Source organism: Trichogramma pretiosum, unplaced genomic scaffold (genome assembly GCF_000599845.2).
Source record: "Trichogramma pretiosum strain Unisexual culture from Peru unplaced genomic scaffold, Tpre_2.0 scaffold39, whole genome shotgun sequence".
In the NCBI taxonomy this organism is placed as follows: Eukaryota; Metazoa; Arthropoda; class Insecta; order Hymenoptera; family Trichogrammatidae; genus Trichogramma; species Trichogramma pretiosum.
In genome coordinates this window covers 1,467,926-1,488,822 of record NW_019640828.1, presented here as the reverse complement: position 1 = coordinate 1,488,822, position 20,897 = coordinate 1,467,926, and the positions used below count along the sequence as shown (strand labels likewise).

General features: G+C 35.0%; 3 protein-coding genes across 3 annotated transcripts; all 3 read right to left on the bottom strand.

Moving 5' to 3' along the window:
- Positions 1 to 739: 739 nt before the first annotated feature.
- Positions 740 to 2,786, bottom strand: LOC111694604 (ankyrin-1-like). Its single transcript, XM_023463347.1, has 2 exons — positions 1,379 to 2,786; positions 740 to 1,305 (listed from the first exon to the last, which is right to left on the bottom strand). The coding sequence occupies exons 1-2, from the start codon at positions 2,622 to 2,624 to the stop codon at positions 740 to 742; spliced, it is 1,812 nt and encodes a 603-aa protein (XP_023319115.1). The 5' UTR covers positions 2,625 to 2,786.
- An 11,526-nt stretch (positions 2,787 to 14,312) lies between these two features.
- Positions 14,313 to 14,973, bottom strand: LOC106659513 (E3 ubiquitin-protein ligase HACE1-like). Its single transcript, XM_014382089.1, has one exon. The coding sequence runs from the start codon at positions 14,793 to 14,795 to the stop codon at positions 14,313 to 14,315; it is 483 nt and encodes a 160-aa protein (XP_014237575.1). The 5' UTR covers positions 14,796 to 14,973.
- A 1,474-nt stretch (positions 14,974 to 16,447) lies between these two features.
- On the bottom strand, positions 16,448 to 17,425 carry LOC106659512 (ankyrin repeat and protein kinase domain-containing protein 1-like). The gene has a single exon (XM_014382088.1). The coding sequence runs from the start codon at positions 17,423 to 17,425 to the stop codon at positions 16,448 to 16,450; it is 978 nt and encodes a 325-aa protein (XP_014237574.1).
- Positions 17,426 to 20,897: the final 3,472 nt, after the last annotated feature.

Sequence of the window (20,897 nt, the reverse complement as noted above, 5' to 3'; positions counted from 1 at the left end):
AAAATAAACATCGAAAGCTAGCATCAGATTATTTTTTAAAGGCATTAAAGATAAATTCTTGTGATCCGCCTTCAGAAGTAATATAGTATGTCCAGAATTGTGAAATGTTGTTGATTTTATGTATCATTTTTATATATTACAATACTGTATACTAGCTTTGAGAAAATTTATATTTTATTGTTTTAATTTTTAAGTTATCTTGCGAGTAAGGTTGCATTCTAATTTTTTTCAATATGAGAGAACCATGAACATTAATAAAAGAATATTTAAATTAATAAATCTCACCCTTAATACTAACCAGTAATTCAATTTGGCTCACTCATTTTCATCATTGTGATTGTTGTCTACTAATTAATTGGAAAAATTATTTTAACTGTATCCACTACTATTATAATATAGCGTAAATCCTTTGGTTTATTAAAAATAATAATAAACAGCTTTGATTGGTTCATATGAAAAAAGCTAATACTTTTTAGCATGAAGCATGGCAAATATGAAAAGATATTAGTTATTCCAAGTGGCAAGCGATAAGTATTTGTAACTTAGTAAAAAAACAAGATTGTAATTTAGTGAACAACAACATTTATTAAATGTACAGACAATACTTTAATTGTAATTACATAAACATACCAGTACTATACTCATTTAATAAATACAAAAATGATGACAAAGAAAGAAGCAAAAAATATCCAAACATTGAATCTAATGAATATTGGTAAATACTTTAACATTAATCAGTTTACAGTTCATGGATATACAGCTGATAAATAATAAATATGGTTTTATTATCTAAATGCTTCAGTATATTTTCACAACAAAGATACGGTAGACACATTTGGGTCAGTAATTGCACAAGATTAGCTTCTCTTGCTACTTGTTCGAAAAATCCACGAATTAAACTTTGAGTAATATGACCTTTTATAACATGATGGATAGGAAAAAATATTTTATCAAAATCTTTTGAATTTACTAGAAGTGAATAATCACAAAGTTTTAATAATTGGTATGTTTCACTCAGGCTTGAAGAGCATAAATCAAAGAGCGATAAACTACTATTAATCATGGTATTTTTGGCTTCAGCAAAGCCGCCTTTAACTTTCTGTTCATCTATAGAGTAGCCTTGAGAAGAATCAAACATCTGCAATTTATCTTGAAGATAATTGCGTATTGCTGGATCCAAGTACATTTGTCCTATTCTTATGGTATCTAGATGGTCTTTAATAGATTCATATACGTCCTCTTCCTCTATCATGTCTCGTACTTCTTCATTCCCACGAATGAATTGATCAATTTTGCCTATATAGCCTGATAAAAAAAAAATTATTAATCATATGTTTCTTGTCATTCAAATAGTTTTAAAAAAGATGAGTTTTTTTACCTAGTTCTATTTCATGTGATAAAATGCTGATCAATTCAATTTCATCAAACCCATTCAAAAATTTCATGACAGTCAGCTTTTGATAATTACTCATAAGAAATCCTTTTCTCTTTAAAAGTGCTATGATAGCTAGAAGATTTTGAGTCATTTCCAAGTTTCGTAAGGTTTTGCTACCAGGGTCTAATAAACCTCCTTGGAATTTCACAGCGTTGATGCAGGCACCATGTTCCAATAGAATCTCAACTACGTCATAGTTGCAGTACGAAATAGCCACATCAAGTGGAAAATTTCCATCGTGATCTTGAATGTTGACATCTGCTCCATGTTGTAATAGCATTTTCATTACCTCAATAACAGTAGGATCACTTTTTCTGAAATACATTTCTTCTACATTAACCATGCCTTCTCCATCGATTTTCCAACAAGGAAGCAAGTGCAATACTGATTTGCCTTTCTTGTTTACATGTGCTAAATCAACATTATAATTCAAAAGCATTTCTAATGCTACTTGTTGTGCTGTACACATACCATAAGCTTTATCATAAAATAGATTCAATAGGGGACTGTTACCATCTTCATCTTGGGTATTGACATCAGAGTTATACTGAAGTAACACTTGAATAGTCGACAACCAATAACTGTGATTACGAATTGGTAATTCCAACGACATTTTTAAGCAAAAAAGATTCAAAGGTGTGAAATCTTGCCATATTTTGCCATTAGGATCTGCACCATTGCTTAACAGCATAATAACTGCATCAATGTTAAACGAGTGAGTCACATAATGTAGTGGTGTGGAATCATCAACGCTCAAGTGATTCACGTCAACGCCTTGATCTATAAACCTTTGCATCATATCAACATTGCCACATAGGCAGGCCATATCAAAATGTGATAATCCTTTTTTATTGGTATAATTCACATGATCGTATGTGTTGAAAAGTAAACCCACAACTTCTGGACGATCTTCTTCGGTCCTATAATAACCCTTGTTCGCAATGTGAATTGCCGTTCCAGTTGACTCGTCGAGACGGCCGACTTTTATGTCAGCTCGGACGAAATATCTCACGATTTTGAAACATCTCTCTTTGACAGCGCGTATTAGTATCCAATTGAGATCCATGGAATTCATATCCACCAAATCTTCATCGAAAAGCGAAACGGAAAGATCGTCAACGTTGTTCACGCTGTCGCACTCTCGCTTCATGTTTTCGAAGAGTCTCTCCTTTGCACTTGGGGCATTCATTGTATCTATTGTATGTTATCACACAAGCAGATGCACTTTTCAATTCGATGAGAATGTGGATTTCACACTTAACAATGGGCAATTTTCACTTTGCTGTGGAATCACTGGTCACGACTTGTCGACGTTTGTTTATGTTTCTTTGCGGCTATAGTATGCAGCGCACTGGCGATTGACGGTTGTATTGTAATAAGTAAGGCTTTCCCGGCCGCCGCTCGCTGTTTGCTTAGAACTACACGTACTTCCGTATGTGGCGCCACAGGGAAGATCTTGTAAATTCCGAACTATTATGAGTTTAATATGAAATTCAATTTATGACTGCGGTTTGAACCTAAGTTGATTCTATTTGTCTATGTATCTAAATTTTTCTGCACGATTTACTTGTTAGTTGTTAGCACAAGAAACTGGACTTTATTATTGATGAAGGATGATGATGAACTCAACTATAAATCTTTATACCTAGTGTCTTTCCGCGTGTGGCGCCTCAGAGAGGATCTTGTGAGTCCCCCTATTATGACTCATATGAGCGTAAAATCAAATTTACTAGATGGGAATTTCCAATCATCAAATTGAAATCAGTTTGGTTGAATCATTCGTTATCGAAAGGAACATAAAAAAGTTATTTCAGAATTGTATACATATACTTAAAAAGTTTTTATTTTTTTATTCGTGTCGAAGCGCGACGAAAGCATCAATGAAGATGTAAAAAAAATTTTTTTAGGTCAAGAATACAAGGAAAAGTATTTATTTTGAATAACAAATTTTCAAGATTCCTTTTAAAATTCGTGCTTTTTTTAAAAAAAGAAAGCCAATTAAGTTTATCAAATAATAAAAAACAAATTATTTATTGTCGATAAAGTAGAAATCTCAGACAAATCCCCGTCTTTCCCCTTCCTTTTGCCTCGAATGCCATTCAGTCGTGTAGCTGCTTGAGATGTTATTTTATTTAGAAGTTTTTTTACACGTATAAGTGAAAGTATATGTAGACGTTTTTTACATATATAAGTTAAGGGCCCCGTGGGTAAGTGGTTATGACGCTCGAGTCTCTAAGAGCTTCGGAGCAGACATATAGAGATGTAGGGTTCAAATCCTATACGGGGCCCGGTGGCGTTCAGCGTTGGATCATCGTAGAATAAATGTAATGAAATGAAAAAAAAAATGAAATGAATATATGAAATGAAACAAGATGAAATGAGATGAACACAGGATGACAACTGGGGAAAAACCCCTTTTGTTCTGAAATTGTCAGTTTTTCGCATTTGATAATAATTCGTTTATTCATACACTGGGAAAAAGATTTGGTTGAATCAATTAAATATATTTTATTGAAAAAAATTTAATTGGGGTAACAAAATTGTATTTGAACCAATTAATGATTTTCTAAATTAATAAGAAATATTTATTTATTTCAATTCAATCGTGTAATTTTTGGATTCAAAAAAATATTTATCTATTAAATATTAAATAGTTTAGAAAAACTCGTTTAATTGACTCAACAAAATCGATTCAATTGTTTACCCGAATGAATTTCAATAAAATATTTATTTCGAACAAATAAATATTTTATTGGAATAAACTAATTTTTATTCAATAGATATTATTAAATATTTATTTTTCATTATAATTACCTATATGATTGAGGAAATTAAATATATTATCGGTTTAATGTTATGATAATCTATTCGCAAAAAAATATTGTTGAGTATTATGAAATAAATTGAATGTAATGAAAAAAATATTTAGTTTAATCAATTATTAATTTTCATAAATTAATTTAACATTTATTTTCGTTCAACCATCAATGCGTTTAGGATATATGTATGTAATAATTTGAGGCGAGTTCAAAAATATTCTTAATAGTAACCGAAAAATTTCTCTTTCAAAAACCAATTTTTAAACTTTACACAGAGCTTTATCAAAGCAGTTAAATATCATTAGTTTCCGTTTGCCTTTGCAAAAAGCCTTTGCTCGAACTTAATTTTAGGTTAAATGGGGGTTTCATTTGCGTCTGTAACGTCCTTAAAATGACCTTGTAAATAAAAACAAAATACATGTTTCAACGTAAAATTTTTCTCTCTTTTTAAATCTGCAATAAAAATGGGGGTATCCATTTAAAAAATCGATTTTTGGGTTGCTGGGGCTTCAAGGTTACCTTAACTATTTTGGATCATTTTTTGGAGCATATAGAATTTTGTGGACTTCATATAGCAAAATATAAAAATTTCAAAAGTTTCTCTCATTCCTAAACTTTTCAAAATTCTACTTTAAATTCAATTCTCAATCGTTTGAAATAAGCTGACTGACTTGCTCAGTTTACTTACTTCTTTGTTTAGCTTCATAATGCAAATTTGTTTGTTTCTTCAAAATTGTCTTACTGTTTTTGTAATGAAAATGTATTCTTATTGATTTTAATTATAGTTAATGGGAAACCATTTTAATATTAATAGAAAATTTTCGGAAAAAAACAGCCTATAAACTATGGCACAATTGAAAATATTAAAAAAACACGAAACTGAAAATCGTATAATAATAAGTAAAAATTTGAATAATGAATGTCGTACTCTATGTGATTTTTGAGGATACTTTTGTATCCAAATGATTTGTGACAAATATCACACTTCAAGGGTTTGATATGATTATGTATGTGATTTTTGAGGACACGTTTGTATCCAAATGATTTGTGACAAATATCACACTCGAAGGGTTTGATACGATTGTGTACTGAATTTATGTGATTTTTTAGGTTATTCTTACGGCTGAATGATTTGAGACAAATCTTACATTCAATAGGTTTGATCGAATTGTGTATAATTATTTTATGTCTTTTGAGCTGATTCTGTTCTACAAATGATGATTGGGATTTTTTCGGAAATTGGCAATCATTATCATAATCGAAACCTTTCTTGATCAAAATCATTAAACTTTTTTCATTCGCGTGATTTGTCTGAATTTGGTTCTCAATTTTTGCAATAGGTAGATAACGTTGATACTCAGTTTTGCAAACGGTTGTTGATAAATAATTCAGTTCAAGTTTAACACCTTTGCACTCAAGATCTACGAAAATTTCTTTTTTTATCTTTCCCCGTATCGCAATATCTTCATTGATTTGATCGTCCTGAAATTGAAATTGCGTTAAAGTCGTGAAATCAAAAACACAAAAAACATAATTGAAATCATTGAGCTCACCGATAATTTAAAAAATTTGAATGTTTCAACGCTTTTGACTTCACAAGAGTCCACCGAATCAAAATTAAAATCGTCGCCTGCATCTGGCCAAGTATCTTTCGGCTCTTCCTTTAGTCTAAAGAATGAGTAAGTTAGATGGAGAGATCGCTATTTGAAAGTTATGGCATACATAAAAAGTAATTATACCTAACTGTGTCTTCTCTGCTTTCCATCTCTCACTTGATTGTGTTTATTTTCACTGGAAACTTTTACGTCAATGTACACTGAGATAAATATTTGAGGTTAAACGCCTCACGTAACCAACATTGTATCTGGATTTCACCTATTCGTAAACATTTGCTCACAAAGGAATTGATATGAGCTGCTCGTTAGCGACTACACGCACTATCCGGTACAATAGCAAGTGACGAGACCCATGTCAGTTGTCATTATAGCTTCTTGGATGGTATTTCCCCCTCTACCATAGCCATACTTACTGCAAAGAAAACAGTCACTCGCATGACACTAAAAATATACCGACATTGGTCGTCGTGAGCAAATAAAACAAGCCTTTTATTTGTGGAAATGAGAAAAAGGAATATATGCCGTGAAAATTGAGTATTAACGCGAAGCTACCCATTGTAAGACGCTATAGCGAGAGAAGACGTGAAATTTAAATAATTTACGATGGACCTTGTTGACTTTTTTTGCGATTGATGACGATATTTCTAATGTGCGTTCAAACTGTGGAATAAAAATATTATTTTTTTTTTCAGAATTGGCATAAATTTCTTCGACCAATTTTCACATCTTTAATATAAACCGATCGTTCGTTAAAGATTTGAAAAATTGAAGGAAACCTTTTTTCGTCACTTACCTAGCCTGAAAAAAATGTCAAAAAGGTCGCGATCAGATCGACCGACCTAATTACGACTTTCCTTTGACAAGCCGTGAGCATAATAAGAAAATGAGTTTTGAAAAATTCTCTAGAGCACGAACAGAAACGTGCGCTATTGTCGCTGATTGTGAGTTTGAAATAAAGTACCAAATGTCGTTCTATTAGTTAATTATCCACTGAATGAATTCGGGGAGAAAGGAATTTTTGGATAGTAAATTGTAGCAACATAGGAACAAGTAACATCAAAAAAACTTTTTAAATCAATTTATTTGGTTCGATATAAATTGTAAAAAATATGTAAAACAAGTTAATAACACTGTAGACATGAAATAATACTGCAACATCGTCATCTTGAACTTCGTCGAGCGCCCGCCAAACAAATGTTCCACAATTCTTTACGACTTAAATACTTGAGAACTATATCACAACAAAGAATCGGCAGCCGGTAGTGCATCAATGTTAAAAAGAAATTCAACGCCCACCTTCGAATAATCTGGCCCTAATATAGTCCAGACCCCAGGGGCGCCCCCGTATGAAAAAATATTCGAATGGAATATTTTCATTGTTTCTTGTGGAAAATGGTCGTCTAAATCCGAATCTGCATGTTGGTAAACCGGAAAATGGTCGGAAAATTTTATAAACAATTTTCTTTACACAAATTGCACAAATTTGAAATTTTCCACCCAAAACTAATTTTTTTAGGTTTTTGGGGTCATTTTAAACAAAAAAGTACTCTTGTGATTTTTCTCTAAAATTGATATTTTTCGAGATATTTAACATTGAAATTTCAAAAAAACGCGAAAATGGCGATTTTCAACCCTCTGTAAAAGGGTTAAAAATTATGAATTTCGATGTTGGCGATAGTCCTACATTATCTTTATATCTTCATTAATGAAATGAAGAAATGAAAATTTGCAAAACTTAATTGTTAAGCTATGGTTTTTAGACTCAAATGATAGGCGCGCGCATACGTGTATACGTGCTATACACGTATACTGTATACTGTGTGAGCGGCTATACGCTCACGCAGCGTATACACGTATGCGCGCGCCTATCATTTGAGTCTAAAAACCATAGCTTAACAATTAAGTTTTGCAAATTTTCATTTCTTCATTTCATTAATGAAGATATAAAGATAATGTAGGACTATCGCCAACATCGAAATTCATAATTTTTAACCCTTTTACAGAGGGTTGAAAATCGCCATTTTCGCGTTTTTTTGAAATTTCAATGTTAAATATCTCGAAAAATATCAATTTTAGAGAAAAATCACAAGAGTACTTTTTTGTTTAAAATGACCCCAAAAACCCAAAAAAATTAGTTTTGGGTGGAAAATTTCAAATTTGTGCAATTTGTGTAAAGAAAATTGTTTATAAAATTTTCCGACCATTTTCCGGTTTACCAACATGCAGATTCGGATTCAGACGACCATTTTCCACAAGAAACAATGAAAATATTCCATTCGAATATTTTTTCATACGGGGGCGCCCCTGGGGTCTGGACTAATAGTCATTGTTTATTAAAACTCTGCTAACTTCCAATGGCATCAGTCCTTTTGCATTGGCTAATGTCAGATCGGCGCCGTGTCCGAGTAGCAATTCGGCCAAATTTTTGTGCCTGTTGTTCAGTGCCAAGTGCAGCGGTGTATTACCTAATATAAGCCGTCGCGGGCGTCGAGAACCGGCTGCACCGTCCCCCGTACGTCCTCGACGCTCTTGAGAAACAACCCCGCGATGTCGTCGTCGTCGTACTTTCCCCGGCAAATGCAGTGCAGAGGAGTGTATCCCTCGGCGTTGGCCGATGTCGGATCCGCGCCCTGTCTCAGCAGCAGCTCGATCAGCTTAAAGCGGCCGCGAGACAGAGCCGCGTGAAGCGCCGTCTGGCCGGTTTTGTCGACGTCATCGACATGCACCGACTGGCCTCTGTCTTTGTTGGTCTTGAAGAATATCCTCGCGAACGTAACGTCGCCTTTGTTGCATATGATGTGCAGGGGAGTCCATCCGTCCTCGTTGGCTAGATTCGGATCCGCGCCGTGCTTCAGCAGAACACGGGCCGCGTTTTTGTGGTTGTGGGCCAGGGCGTAGTGAAACGGCGTCCGACCTTCGCTGTCCCGGGCGTCGACGTGTACTGGATGATTCGATTTTTCGTTCATCTCCAAGAACATTCGCATCATGTCGTGGTCCTCGTCGTTTTTACAGAAAAGCTGCAGAGCCGTCAGTCCCTCGGCGTTCGTCAAATTCGGATCTTTTTCGTTTTTCATTAGCAGCCTGTGCAGACTGTAGCGGCCCCAATACATGGCTAGGTCCAATAATTGATTCCTCAATTCGGCCATCGTTAATGCTGCACTCACTAATATATATACAAAACAGTCACTGCACGTTTCGATAACTTGACTTTTTATGTCACAAACATCACTCACTCGCTGCAGTGGATCTGTAATCTTTTGGGCAGATGTTCACGCTGTGGCGTCGTCGTTGCGTGATACACTTGAAGAAAAGGCGATGTAAAAATGCGCGCGAAACCGTCCTTCGTGCTAATATGCTCATCTGCGTGTAGAACACGCATTGCATGAGTCTGCGGCAGCGCGAACGAGACAAGCATGAGAGAGAGAGAGAGACAGACAGACAGATACGATGCACTACATAAAGGTTCCAACTCTCTACACACGTCACACGTTCGAACTCGCAGACTCTCGGCACTTTATTAGAATAGCAGCGCAATGGAAAGGATGTCTCAGTTGTAACTATGCGCATTGAATTGCCAAACATAGTCTCTTTCACTGCTATGATCTTTTGTAATTTCAGGATTTATTTTAAAAGCAAATCAGACAGCAAAGGCCCTAAAAATGAATTAATCGATTATATAGCAAGTGACGAGACCCATGTCAGTTGTGATTATAGCTTCTTGGTGGTATTCCCCCCTCTACCATAATTATAAGCAGTAACGTTCTATACTCAAAAACTCTATTTCATTTTTAAACAACTCAAAATAAATAAAATAAACACGATACTAAATAACATTCACGTGATTTTAAAATTTGTCATTTTGTTAACTAAATATTTATTTTATATTTATTGTAAACGCAATGCAACGCAAGTGCGATAGGATACAAAATAAACGCTTATTTATTGTCGATTAAGATATTTGATGATGATTCGACTTCAAATTATTTGCCGATTGTACATAGCGACAGATATAAAACCTAAAACTTAATTCAATTAGAAACTACAGGAGAATTAGTGAGACCAACAGAAAAATCGACTTCGAATTTTGACAGTGAACTTGTGGAACGAAATACGATGCATAGTAATAGCAGAGAGTCGTAATTACTAGTATACATGCACGAGAAAATAACACAACAACAATGTAATAAAGTGTATTCATATCACGTAAAACTTAATCTTTTTTGGCACTACTTTTATTACAATTTTAGAAAAATGTATGTACAAATATTTATACATATTTACTATTGTCAATCAACAGTTCTTCTCGTCTTTGCTAAATAACTAATCTTTGCAACTTTCATGAAATGCCTTTTGGTGTTTGAGCAAATAAAGTTTTCGTCTAAATTTTTTCTCGCATTTATGACATGCGAAATCTTTTCGACCTGCGTGTACGGTCATTTAGTGTCTGGACAAATCAGATTTATGCCTAAGTTTCTCCTTCCACTTATCCTATGCAAAATCTTTGCGACCTTCGTGAACTGTCCTTTGGTGCTTTAACAAGTTTTGCTTCATTCCAAATTTTTTCTCGCATTTGTTGCAAGAGTAATCTTTTATATTTTCATGGACTGTCCTTATGTGAATGAGCAAATTACACTTGAGTCCAAATTTCTTCTCGCATTTGTCGCATGCATAATCTTTGCGACCTTCGTGGACTATCTTTTGGTGTCTGAGCAATTGTTGTTTATATCCGAATTTCTTCTCGCAATTGTCGCATGCGTAATCTTTGCGACCTTCGTGCACTGTCCTTTGGTGCTTTAACAAATCTGATTTATATCCGAATTTTCTTTCGCATTTATCGCACAGGTAATCTTTGCGACCTTCGTGGACTGTTCTTTGGTGATTAAGCAATGGCTGCTTATGTCCAAATTTTCTATTGCATTTGTCGCATGAGTAATCTTTGCGACCTTCGTGTACTGTCCTTTGGTGTCTGAGAAAATGCGATTTTCGTCCGAATTTCTTCTCGCACTTGTCACAAGCGTGATCTTTTCGACCTTCATGAACTATATTTTGGTGTCGAAACAAATCTGATTTTAGTCCAAATCTCTTGTCACATGTGTCGCATGAAAAATCCTTGCGACCCTCGTGTATGGTCCTTTGGTGCTTTAACAAGTTTCGCTTAAGTCCAAATTTCTTCTCGCAATTTTCGCATGCGTAATCTTTGCGACCTTCGTGGACTATCTTTTGGTGTCTAAGCAATTGTTGTTTATCTCCGAATTTCTTCTCGCAATTGTCGCATGCATAATCTTTGCGATCTTTGAGTACCTTCTGTTGGTAGGTGAGCAATTGATGCTGTTCAAATTTCTCTTCGCACTTATCGTGTACTGTCTTTATGTGCAAGAGTAAACTCTGTTTATTTCTAAATCTCTTCGCACACGTTTCACATAAGTAATCTGTGAAAACTTCGTGGAATATTTTTTTGTGTTTAAGTAAAGTTGATTTATTTTCAAATTTGCTCTTGCACTTGTTGCATACATAATCTTCCCGATCTTTGTGTAATAATTTTTTTTGCGGAAACAAACTAGATTTTTTCACAAATTTCTTCTCGTAGCTGTCACATGTGAAATCTTCCTGATCTTTGTGTACAAGTTGTTGGTGCGCAAACAAAATCGATCTTTTCACAAATTTCTTCTTACACTGGTCACATGGGTAACCCATTTGTTCATTGTGAATTATGTGTCCGTGAGTTAGCATGCTTGATTCCAGTGAGAATATCTTCTGGTCAATATCACAAATGTATTCTTTGTCATCTGAAACAATAATGTCGGGATCACTTGAATTATTTTCCGAGGTAACTTTCTCGACTTTCTTATCACTTTTATCCATTTTGGTGCTTAAATTAAACGATGGATCTTTCTATTTAGTGCCTAGAAAATTGAATGAGTAAAATGTATCTTTTCGTATCGTAGCTAGTTTCATCAAGAAAGACAACATTCAAACTGATTTGATTTGACTATAAACATGATCATTGATCAGCGTTCAAATGACGATATCAAAATCGTTTATGATCATATTGTTTATATAGGTCGATATGTTTATACCATCTTCTCATGACTATTAAAATAATTAAAAATTCTAACGCGGCGACGATTCCTTTGAATAACTTTTTCGCCTTTTAAAATCAAGTACATAAATCCCTCATTTTACGCGGTAGATGCTTGCAACAAATGTACCGTATACAAAACCGCTGCAAATGCATTATGTAATAGCAAAGGTCTTTCTCGTGACAAATTCTATTTCTATAAGGATTTGGCTATTAAGGGGAAAATTCGTATACGACATTCATTTTCGTATAAGAAACTCCAAATAACTATAGGGATCTTTAGAATTTCGTAGCTCTATGCATAAATCATCAACGTGTAAGTCTGCGCTAAGTCTTAATTATTGTTTCAATAATATGTAATTGTCTTAATAATATATTGAGTGAGAAAATTTGTGAACACTTTGGAGAAGCGAATATCATTCAAGACACAAAAAAAATTCAGTTATTCAGAAAAAAGGCTGTTTATGCGTTTGAACATGCAGTGTATAATGTTGATTATTTATTCCTATTTTAGAGACAATATTTTTCATAGTTGATTAGAGTACAAGCATATCGATTTTGTCCAGTAATTAATCTGTAAACCTTTTGAAGTAATTTTATAATCATAAAATGGTGCTTTGAGCTTGGTTCTTGCCCCCTTCAGAACTTTCAAGTTAATCCGGATTTGATTGATCATATAAAAGAAACTGTAACTATTTTGATTCATTTCGATAGAAATTGAATCTATATCAAAGAAGATATATATTTGTGAATCTTCTTTGACTCTGCTATGATTAAAGAGTAAAATCATGAAAAAGAAATGTTTCAGTCAAAAATCAGAAATTGAAAGTTACATGATATTTCTAAAACGGGCACATTTATCAACTATGTTAGGAGCTCTATACAAGTACATAATTTTTCTCCATGAAGTCACGCGTAAAAGAGAAGTTCCTAAAAAAAAAATTGATGTGTAAAAGAGTCACAGAATCCGTCTGCATTCGACAAATTTTGATGGGCGCCACTCTCCAGCAGCAATTGAGTCGCAAACTAGCGGCCGCGAGCCACGGGGCCAAGTGTATATCGGTGGATATAATATTTTATTCGCTTCAAGAGAATCACTGGTTTAAGTACGATATAAGCTATATTTCTTTGTTGTGGCACAGGCCGAAGTCCAAACTGGACTGAATGAACTGCACAGCGCAATGATGTAGGCCGGCCGCGAACCGACACATTCTTGCGAGACGAATTGATCAGTGCGCCCGCAAGCAATAACGTAAATTGTAAACATATCGCATGCTACAAAACTCGAGATATATATACTCACGACGTTTTTGAGAACGCATTTCCCGATGACGAATTCATTACATGCTGAACTTAAGTTGCAAAAGGAAAAGGATTAAAAACTTATCGAAATGCAGGAATGATTTAAATCGTAAGCTCGACTTTGTTGTCAATTTTCTGATAACGATGATTAGTAAGGAATCAACCAAGTTTTGGACTAGTAATTTATAAATCACACCTTTTTTTGTCCTATAATGAATAAGTGATGTGCATGTAACTTTTGAAGTATTCTCAACAAACTGTCGACATTTGACACTTTTTTTACAGGTACACATGTCAAGAACATAGCTATTTAGTTTGTAAACAAATGAAAATCTGTATTATATGCGAACTCCTCAATTAGTTCATTTTAAAAACATTTTTAATTTAGTAAATAAATCATTACATTCGTCTAGTCTATATTTATAGAGTGATATCAATAGTTTAGTTTTGAACTTTATGTAGAAATAAGTAAAATTATACATTGGTTGACAAGTTTTTGTTAACAATGATTTGAAAGTAATATGTCAAGTGTTAGGTTTTTACATACCTTTTATTTTGGAATGTTAATGTATAGCTTGCAGTAGAATTATAATTATGCTGTCGGAATTAGACTATTTTACATGTTAATATATTAAGATGTATGTATTGAAAATGAAAATAAGCATGGTATTAAAGTATTATCACTTTTTTACTTTGAAAAACATTTTATTCTGATAAATGAATTGATAATTTGGACAAACTTGTGATGTCAAAAAAAGTATTAATTCTAAATTTCCTTAACATGACTTCAAATTAATAGTTAAAATAAATATCATTGGCTTTTTTATAATGAATGAGATTAATACAAACTGCTAAAGAAAGAGATTTCACTGTTACAGAAATCATCATACATACTGGAACTCAACTTATTACATTTACAACTCCTTTTTATTTAAAACAATTTTTATATGCTTCAAATCTGCCATCAAAGTCACTCACGGAGGAATATTAATCTAGATATAAATCAGCACTACATTCTGCCGTTTGACGTTAATTCTTGTTAACCTTGAAGTATATCTTAATCATCCCTCTGTCTCTATAAGACGTTCCTGCCATTGGTTCAAGCCTGCCAAGTTCAAATCTGCACCTCTTTTCAGTAACAATTTGCTCATCTTATAGTTACCGTTGAGCGAAGCTAATCTCAGTGGTGTCCGGTTCAATTTGTCCTGAGCATCGACTTCGAGGTCGATTCGATGATAAGCGTCGCTGATGTCAAAAAATGCATTCAATAATTCGATCGATTGATCATGCTGGTCTAATTGACAGATATAATGCAAAGATGTTAATCCCTCCGCATTGGCTAAGTTTGGATCCGCGCCGTATTCCAGTAGCAATTCAGCTACTTTCTTGCATTTATTGGCTAGGGCCAAATGAAGAGGTGTCTGACCCCATGCGTCCTGGGCGTCGATATCGACCCGGTAACCATTTGCGTAAGTTATATCAAAAAATTTTTCAACCACCATTTCTAAACGATCATGAACGCGATAGCAATATTGGTCCATCATGATGTGAAGTGGAGTCAATCCATATTCACAAGTTAAATTAGGATTAGCGCCTCTTCTCAGCAACAATTCGGCTATTACAAACCTTTTGAATTTGTCAAATAGAGCTAGATGCAGTGGTGTATAACCATAAAAAAGTCTATCGACCTGCACCGTTTGATGCTTGGCGTCGGCAATAGGGCGGAGCAAAAAAACCCTTTTGTCGCCGATCGCTTTCTAATAGCAATAGAACGTTAGTATAACTCAAAAAAAGGGAAAAGCCACGAGGTAGGCGCATACAAATGATATCTTCAGTTAGCGCATGAAGCTCGAAGTTTGAATTTCGTAAAAACAATATAATCATGCTTCAGAAATGAATCACAGCAAAATCTCTCGGCTTCGAATAGACCGATCGGGCTGAAAGTTTCAAAGCTTGTTTTACATATGAACACGAGTTTCTCTGTAAAATTTTAGCCCTCTAGGTGCCTTAGAAACAAAGATACAGTCATAGGAAGGTTGAAAAACGACGTTAGATTAATTTTTTTTTGTGCTATTTCTATCTTTGTACACCTGTAGGTTGCGTAATTTTGCTGCTATTGAAACGAAAGAGTAACCAATTTTTTCGTCTTTTAAAGACGTTTCCAACCGTATAAGTTTGTATAGGGGTTTTTAAATTTTTACAGAAGTTACAATATAAAAGGTCTAAACTTTTGTGTCACCATCGAAACTACATTTGTTATTTTTTTTTCTGTTTCTTAAAAGTTACACATTCTAGACAAACTTGAACCCCAATGATAGTTATATGCTCTTAAAGAGCATAAAATTACCTTTAATTTGGTGTATGTAAAAAGTTTCTAAGTCCTCTAGAACCGAAGATACAGCTGTTTGAAGTTTTATTGAAAATTCAAGATTAAATTCTGTGATGATCTTACCATATCCGGTCTATGATAAATTCACAGATTTAGTACTTCAATATTCAGTAAAACTTCAAACAGCTGTATCTTCGGTTCTAGAGGACTTAGAAACTTTTTACATACACCAAATTGAAGGTAATTTTATGCTCTTTAAGAGCAGATAACTATCATTGGGGTTCAAGTTTGTCTAGAATGTGTAACTTTTAAGAAACAGAAAAAAAAATAACAAATGTAGTTTCGATGGTGAAACAAAAGTTTAGACCTTTTATATTGTAACTTCTGTAAAAATTTAAAAACCCCTATACAAACTTATACGGTTGGAAACGTCTTTGAAAGACGAAAAAATTGGTTACTCTTTCGTTTCAATAGCAGCAAAATTACGCAACTTACAGGTGTACAAAGATAGAAATAGCACAAAAAAAAATTAATCTAACGTCGTTTTTCAACCTTCCTATGACTATATCTTTGTTTCTGAGGCACCTAGAGGGCTGAAATTTTACAGAGAAACTCGTGTTCACATGTAAAACAAGCCCTGCAACTTTCAGCCCGATCGGTCTATTCGAAGCCGAGAGATTTTGCTGTGATTCATTTCTGAAGCATGATTATATTGTTTTTACGAAATTCAAACTTCGAGCTTCATGCGCTAACTGAAGATATCATTTGTATGCGCCTACCTCGTGGCTTTTCTCTTTTTTTGAGTTATACTAACGTTCTATTGCTATTAGAAAGCGATCGGCGACAAAAGTGTTTTTTTGCTCCGCCCTAGTCGGCAATCTCGAATAATAACTTCGCCAAGTCATAATCGTCATGATGGCGGCAAAACTCGATCAGAGGCGTTGATCCATTGTTATCCACTAAATCGGGATCTGCACCTCTTTTCAGCAGAAATTTGCCGACTTCTGCACCCCATAAGTGCTCCATGGCCAAATGTAGTGGGGTTTTACCAGACATGTCCCTGGCATTGATATCAACTTTTTGATTGTTGGCGTCGTTGATTTCGAAAAAAATCCTCATGAATTTGGCCGATTTGTCTTCGAATCGATTCTGGCACATCATGTGCAGAGGTGTCTCTTGAATCAACCTGTTAGCTACATTCGGATTGGCGCCATGTTTCAGCAGCAAATCGGCCACGATCTTGTAGCCTATCATACAACCGTCTGAATCGTATTTGCCCCGAGACAGAGCACAGTGCAACGGCGTCGGATACCAAGGATGAGTCGAAAGGCAACTCGGATCCTGGCCGAGCTCGAGAAATTTCTCAACGACATCGTAACAGCCATACTCGCAGGCAACATGAAAATGAGTGTAGTCCATCTCGCCGATGTAGTTCAAGTCGTACCTGTCGTATATTTTGAACAGATCTTGGACATCCGGGTGGCATGACAAAGGATCGATTCGTAATTGATTAACACAAAGCAGTGGCGTTGTGCGACGCAACAGTGGCCGGCCATTTTCATCGAGGTCGGGCACGTCCTTGTAGCCGGTCTTGATCACAAACTTGATGAATAAACCTGACCTCATCTTTGTCTGGCGGTTTTCATTAATCTTCAAATCTTCAGTGAGAAGCCACTCAATTTCTTCACGCCGAAAAATTTCTCGGAGATCTGGTAGTTGGCCTCTCCAATCCTTGACCAAGGCATAAAGTCGACAGAAAAATTTGTATCGCTCAGTTTCAATCTCCAAATCGACCTCCTCTCGCATACTTTCTAATTTTCTTAAACACTTCGAGTCGTTGGCCATTTTTTTACGTGGCACACAAACTACACAACCGCATACAAATTTAGAAGAATTGTTCTTTGTCACGATAATCACTTGATACTTGGGTAACTGCAAAGCCGAAGCCAAAAGAAAAGAATCGTGCTGCTATCGATGCGACCTTTCTTTGTTTACTGTGTGGCGTCGTAAGCTTCTTCTTCTTCTTCTTCTTTCTTTGGTGGCGCCGACTGTGAGCAGCGTCGTAAGCTGAACTGAACGATGCGAGTCGCATACTCGCATGGGAAAGCCCCGTCTCCCCTCCCATACCAACTTAGGATTGGGATTCGATTCTTGCGTTCGTCGCCGTCTCTCTGGCAAAATAATGTGGAACAGTCTCTCCTTTCTCAATGGCTAAATTCGGATCTCGCCATGTCTGAGTAGCAATTTGGCCAAACGTTTGGGATTGTTATGTAATTGTTTCACATAGTAATTTTAACGATGGATTTTGCTGGTTCTATGTTTTTAACGTTAGTTTTATTGCGATTTCCAAAATATATTGTTATATATTAATTAATGTAGAAGTGTCTAGAATAAGGTTTTGTCAGTCACGACAAAATAAATAACAGTTCGAATTATTTTGTTTTTTTTTTTTATTTTTTTACAAAATTTAAGGATTATTATGAAATTTTGTCTATTATGAAGTAACGTACTCGTGTTTGCAGAAGCTCGCTGATTGCAGAAATCTGTGCTGCACCTAAATATCCTGTAAGCAACTTTACAGTAGGGATCGTTACAGTCAGGTGCTGCATTTATGTGACTTATCAGAATGCCTTTGCATGACAATGATTTGTAATAAATGTCAAATTTGAATAGTTTCTTGCAATGTACTGAATTTATGTGAGCATTTAAAATAGTTTTTGATACAAATTATTCATGTCAAATCTCACATTCAAAAGGTTTGCTCCTATTATGTATTTTCTTTACGTGAGCCTTGAGGGTATCTTTGCGTCCAAATGATTTGTGACAAACATTACAATCAAAGAGTGTGTTTCGATCGTGTACTGAATTTATGTGATTTTTGAGTACATTCTTGTATCCAAATGATTTGTGGCAAATTTCACATTGGAAGGGTTTGCTATGATCATGTACTGCATTTATGTGTCTGTTGAGTTTACTTTTTACTGTAAATGATTTGTGACAAACATTACACTTGAAGAGTTTGTTACGAATATGTGTTTCATTCACGTGAATTTTGAGGCTATACTTGTATCCAAACGATTTGTGACAAATTTCACATTCAAAGGGTTTGATTCTATCATGTACTCCATTTTTGTGCCTTTTAAGTAGATACTGGTATTCAAATAATTTGTGACAAACATCACATTCAAAAGGTTTGATACGATTCTGTACTGTTATTTTGTGTCTTTTGAGCTGAATCTGTTCCACAAATGATGATTGGGATTTTTTCGGAAATTGGCAATCATTATCATAGTCGAAACCTTTCTTGATCAAAATTATTAAACTTTTTTCATTCGCGTGGTTTGTCTGAATTTGGTTCTTAATTTTCGCAATTGGTAGATAACTTTGATACTCAGTTTTGCAAACGGTTGTTGATAAATAATTCAGTTCAAGTTTAACACCTTTGCACTCAAGATCTACGAAAATTTCTTTTTTTATCTTTCCCCGTATCGCAATATCTTCATTGATTTGATCGTCCTGAAATTGAAATTGCGTTAAGGTCGTGAAATCAAGAACACAAAAAACATAATTGAAATCATTGAGCTCACCGATAATTTAAAAAATTTGAATGTTTCAACGCTTTTGACTTCACAAGAGTCCACCGAATCAAAATTATAATCGTCGCCTGCATCTGACCAAGTATCTTTCGGCTCTTCCTTTACCCTAAAGAATTAGTAAGTTAGATGGAGCGATCGCTTGGAAGATATGTCACGAATGAAAAAAGTATGTTTCCACGGCTCTCCATCACTCGCTCAATTGTAAGTTTTCATCCCTAATTTTTAAGAAATATTTAAGGTTAAACGCCTCGCGTAACCAACACTGTATCTGGATTTCACCTATTCGTAAACATTTGCTCACAAAGGTATTGATATGAGCTGCTCGTTATTGACTAGACACACTACCGGTAAGAAAGCAAGTGACGAGACCAATGTCAGTTGAGATAGTTATTGGTTGTATTTCCCCCTCTACCACAGCTATAAACAGTAACGTACTATACTCAAAAACTCTTTTTCATTTTGCAGGAAGAATTTTTTAAAATATCTAACAAATCTTAACATTTTAACAATTCCAACGACTATTGGATGGAAATTTCGAATGCACGCATTGATAAAGAGTAAATTATAGCGAAAATAAAAGAGAATGCAAAATTTGAGACTTTGTTGATTCTTAGAAGCTTTGTGGAAGTGTTGCTGCAGGGGCAAAACTGAAAAAAAAAATTAATTTTATATTTATTGTAAACGCATTGCAAAGTACAATAGGATACAAAATAAACGCTTATTTATTGTCGATTACAATGTACAAATATCTTCACATATTTACTATTGTCAATCACCAATTCTTCTCGCCTTTGTCACGTGACTAATCTTTGCAACCTTCATGAAATGCCTTTTGGTGTTTTAGCAAATTGCTTTGAACCCCAAATGCCTTTTCGCATTTGTCACATGCATAATCTTTGCGACCCTCATGTACTGTCTTTTGGTGTTTCGACAAATCGGATTTACGTCCAAATTTCTTGCCACACATGTCGCATGCATAATCTTTCCGACCTTCGTGGACCGTCTTGCGGTGCTTAATCAAATCACTTTGATCCCAGAATTTTGTTTTACACTCGTCGCACGCGTAATTATGGACACCCTGATGGCATGCGACATCTTTTCGACCTTCGTGTACTGTTTTTTGGTGTTACAACAAATTCTATTTTCGTTCAAGTTTCTTCTCGCAATGTACGGATACATAGTCTCTGCTATCTGCATGGATTGTTTTCTGATGCATTATTAAAGTGCTTCGATTTCCAAACTTCTTGTCACAGTGGTCGCATACGTGATCTTTACGACCTTCGTGTATTGTCCTTTGGTGTTTGATCAATTTCGATTTTTCTGCAAATTTCCGTTCGCAGTTATCGCATGCGTAATTTTTCTGACCTTCGTGTACGGTTCTTTGGTGCCTTGACAAATCTGATTTACCACCAAATTCTTTCTCGCACTTTTCGCATGCGTAATCTTTGCAATTTTCATGTATTCTCCTTTGGTGCCAAAGCATATCTCTTTTTCTTCCAAATTTCTTTTCGCATTTGTCACACGAGTAATCTTTGCGACCTTCGTGGACTATCTTTAGGTGGTCTAGCAAAAGCCAATTATATCCAAATTTTTTCTCACACATTTTGCAAGCATAATCTTTGCGACCTTCGTGGACTCTCTGCTGATGCTTGGTCAAATCACTTTTAACCCCAAATTGTTTTTCGCACTTGTCGCACGCGTAATCTTTGCGACCTTCGTGT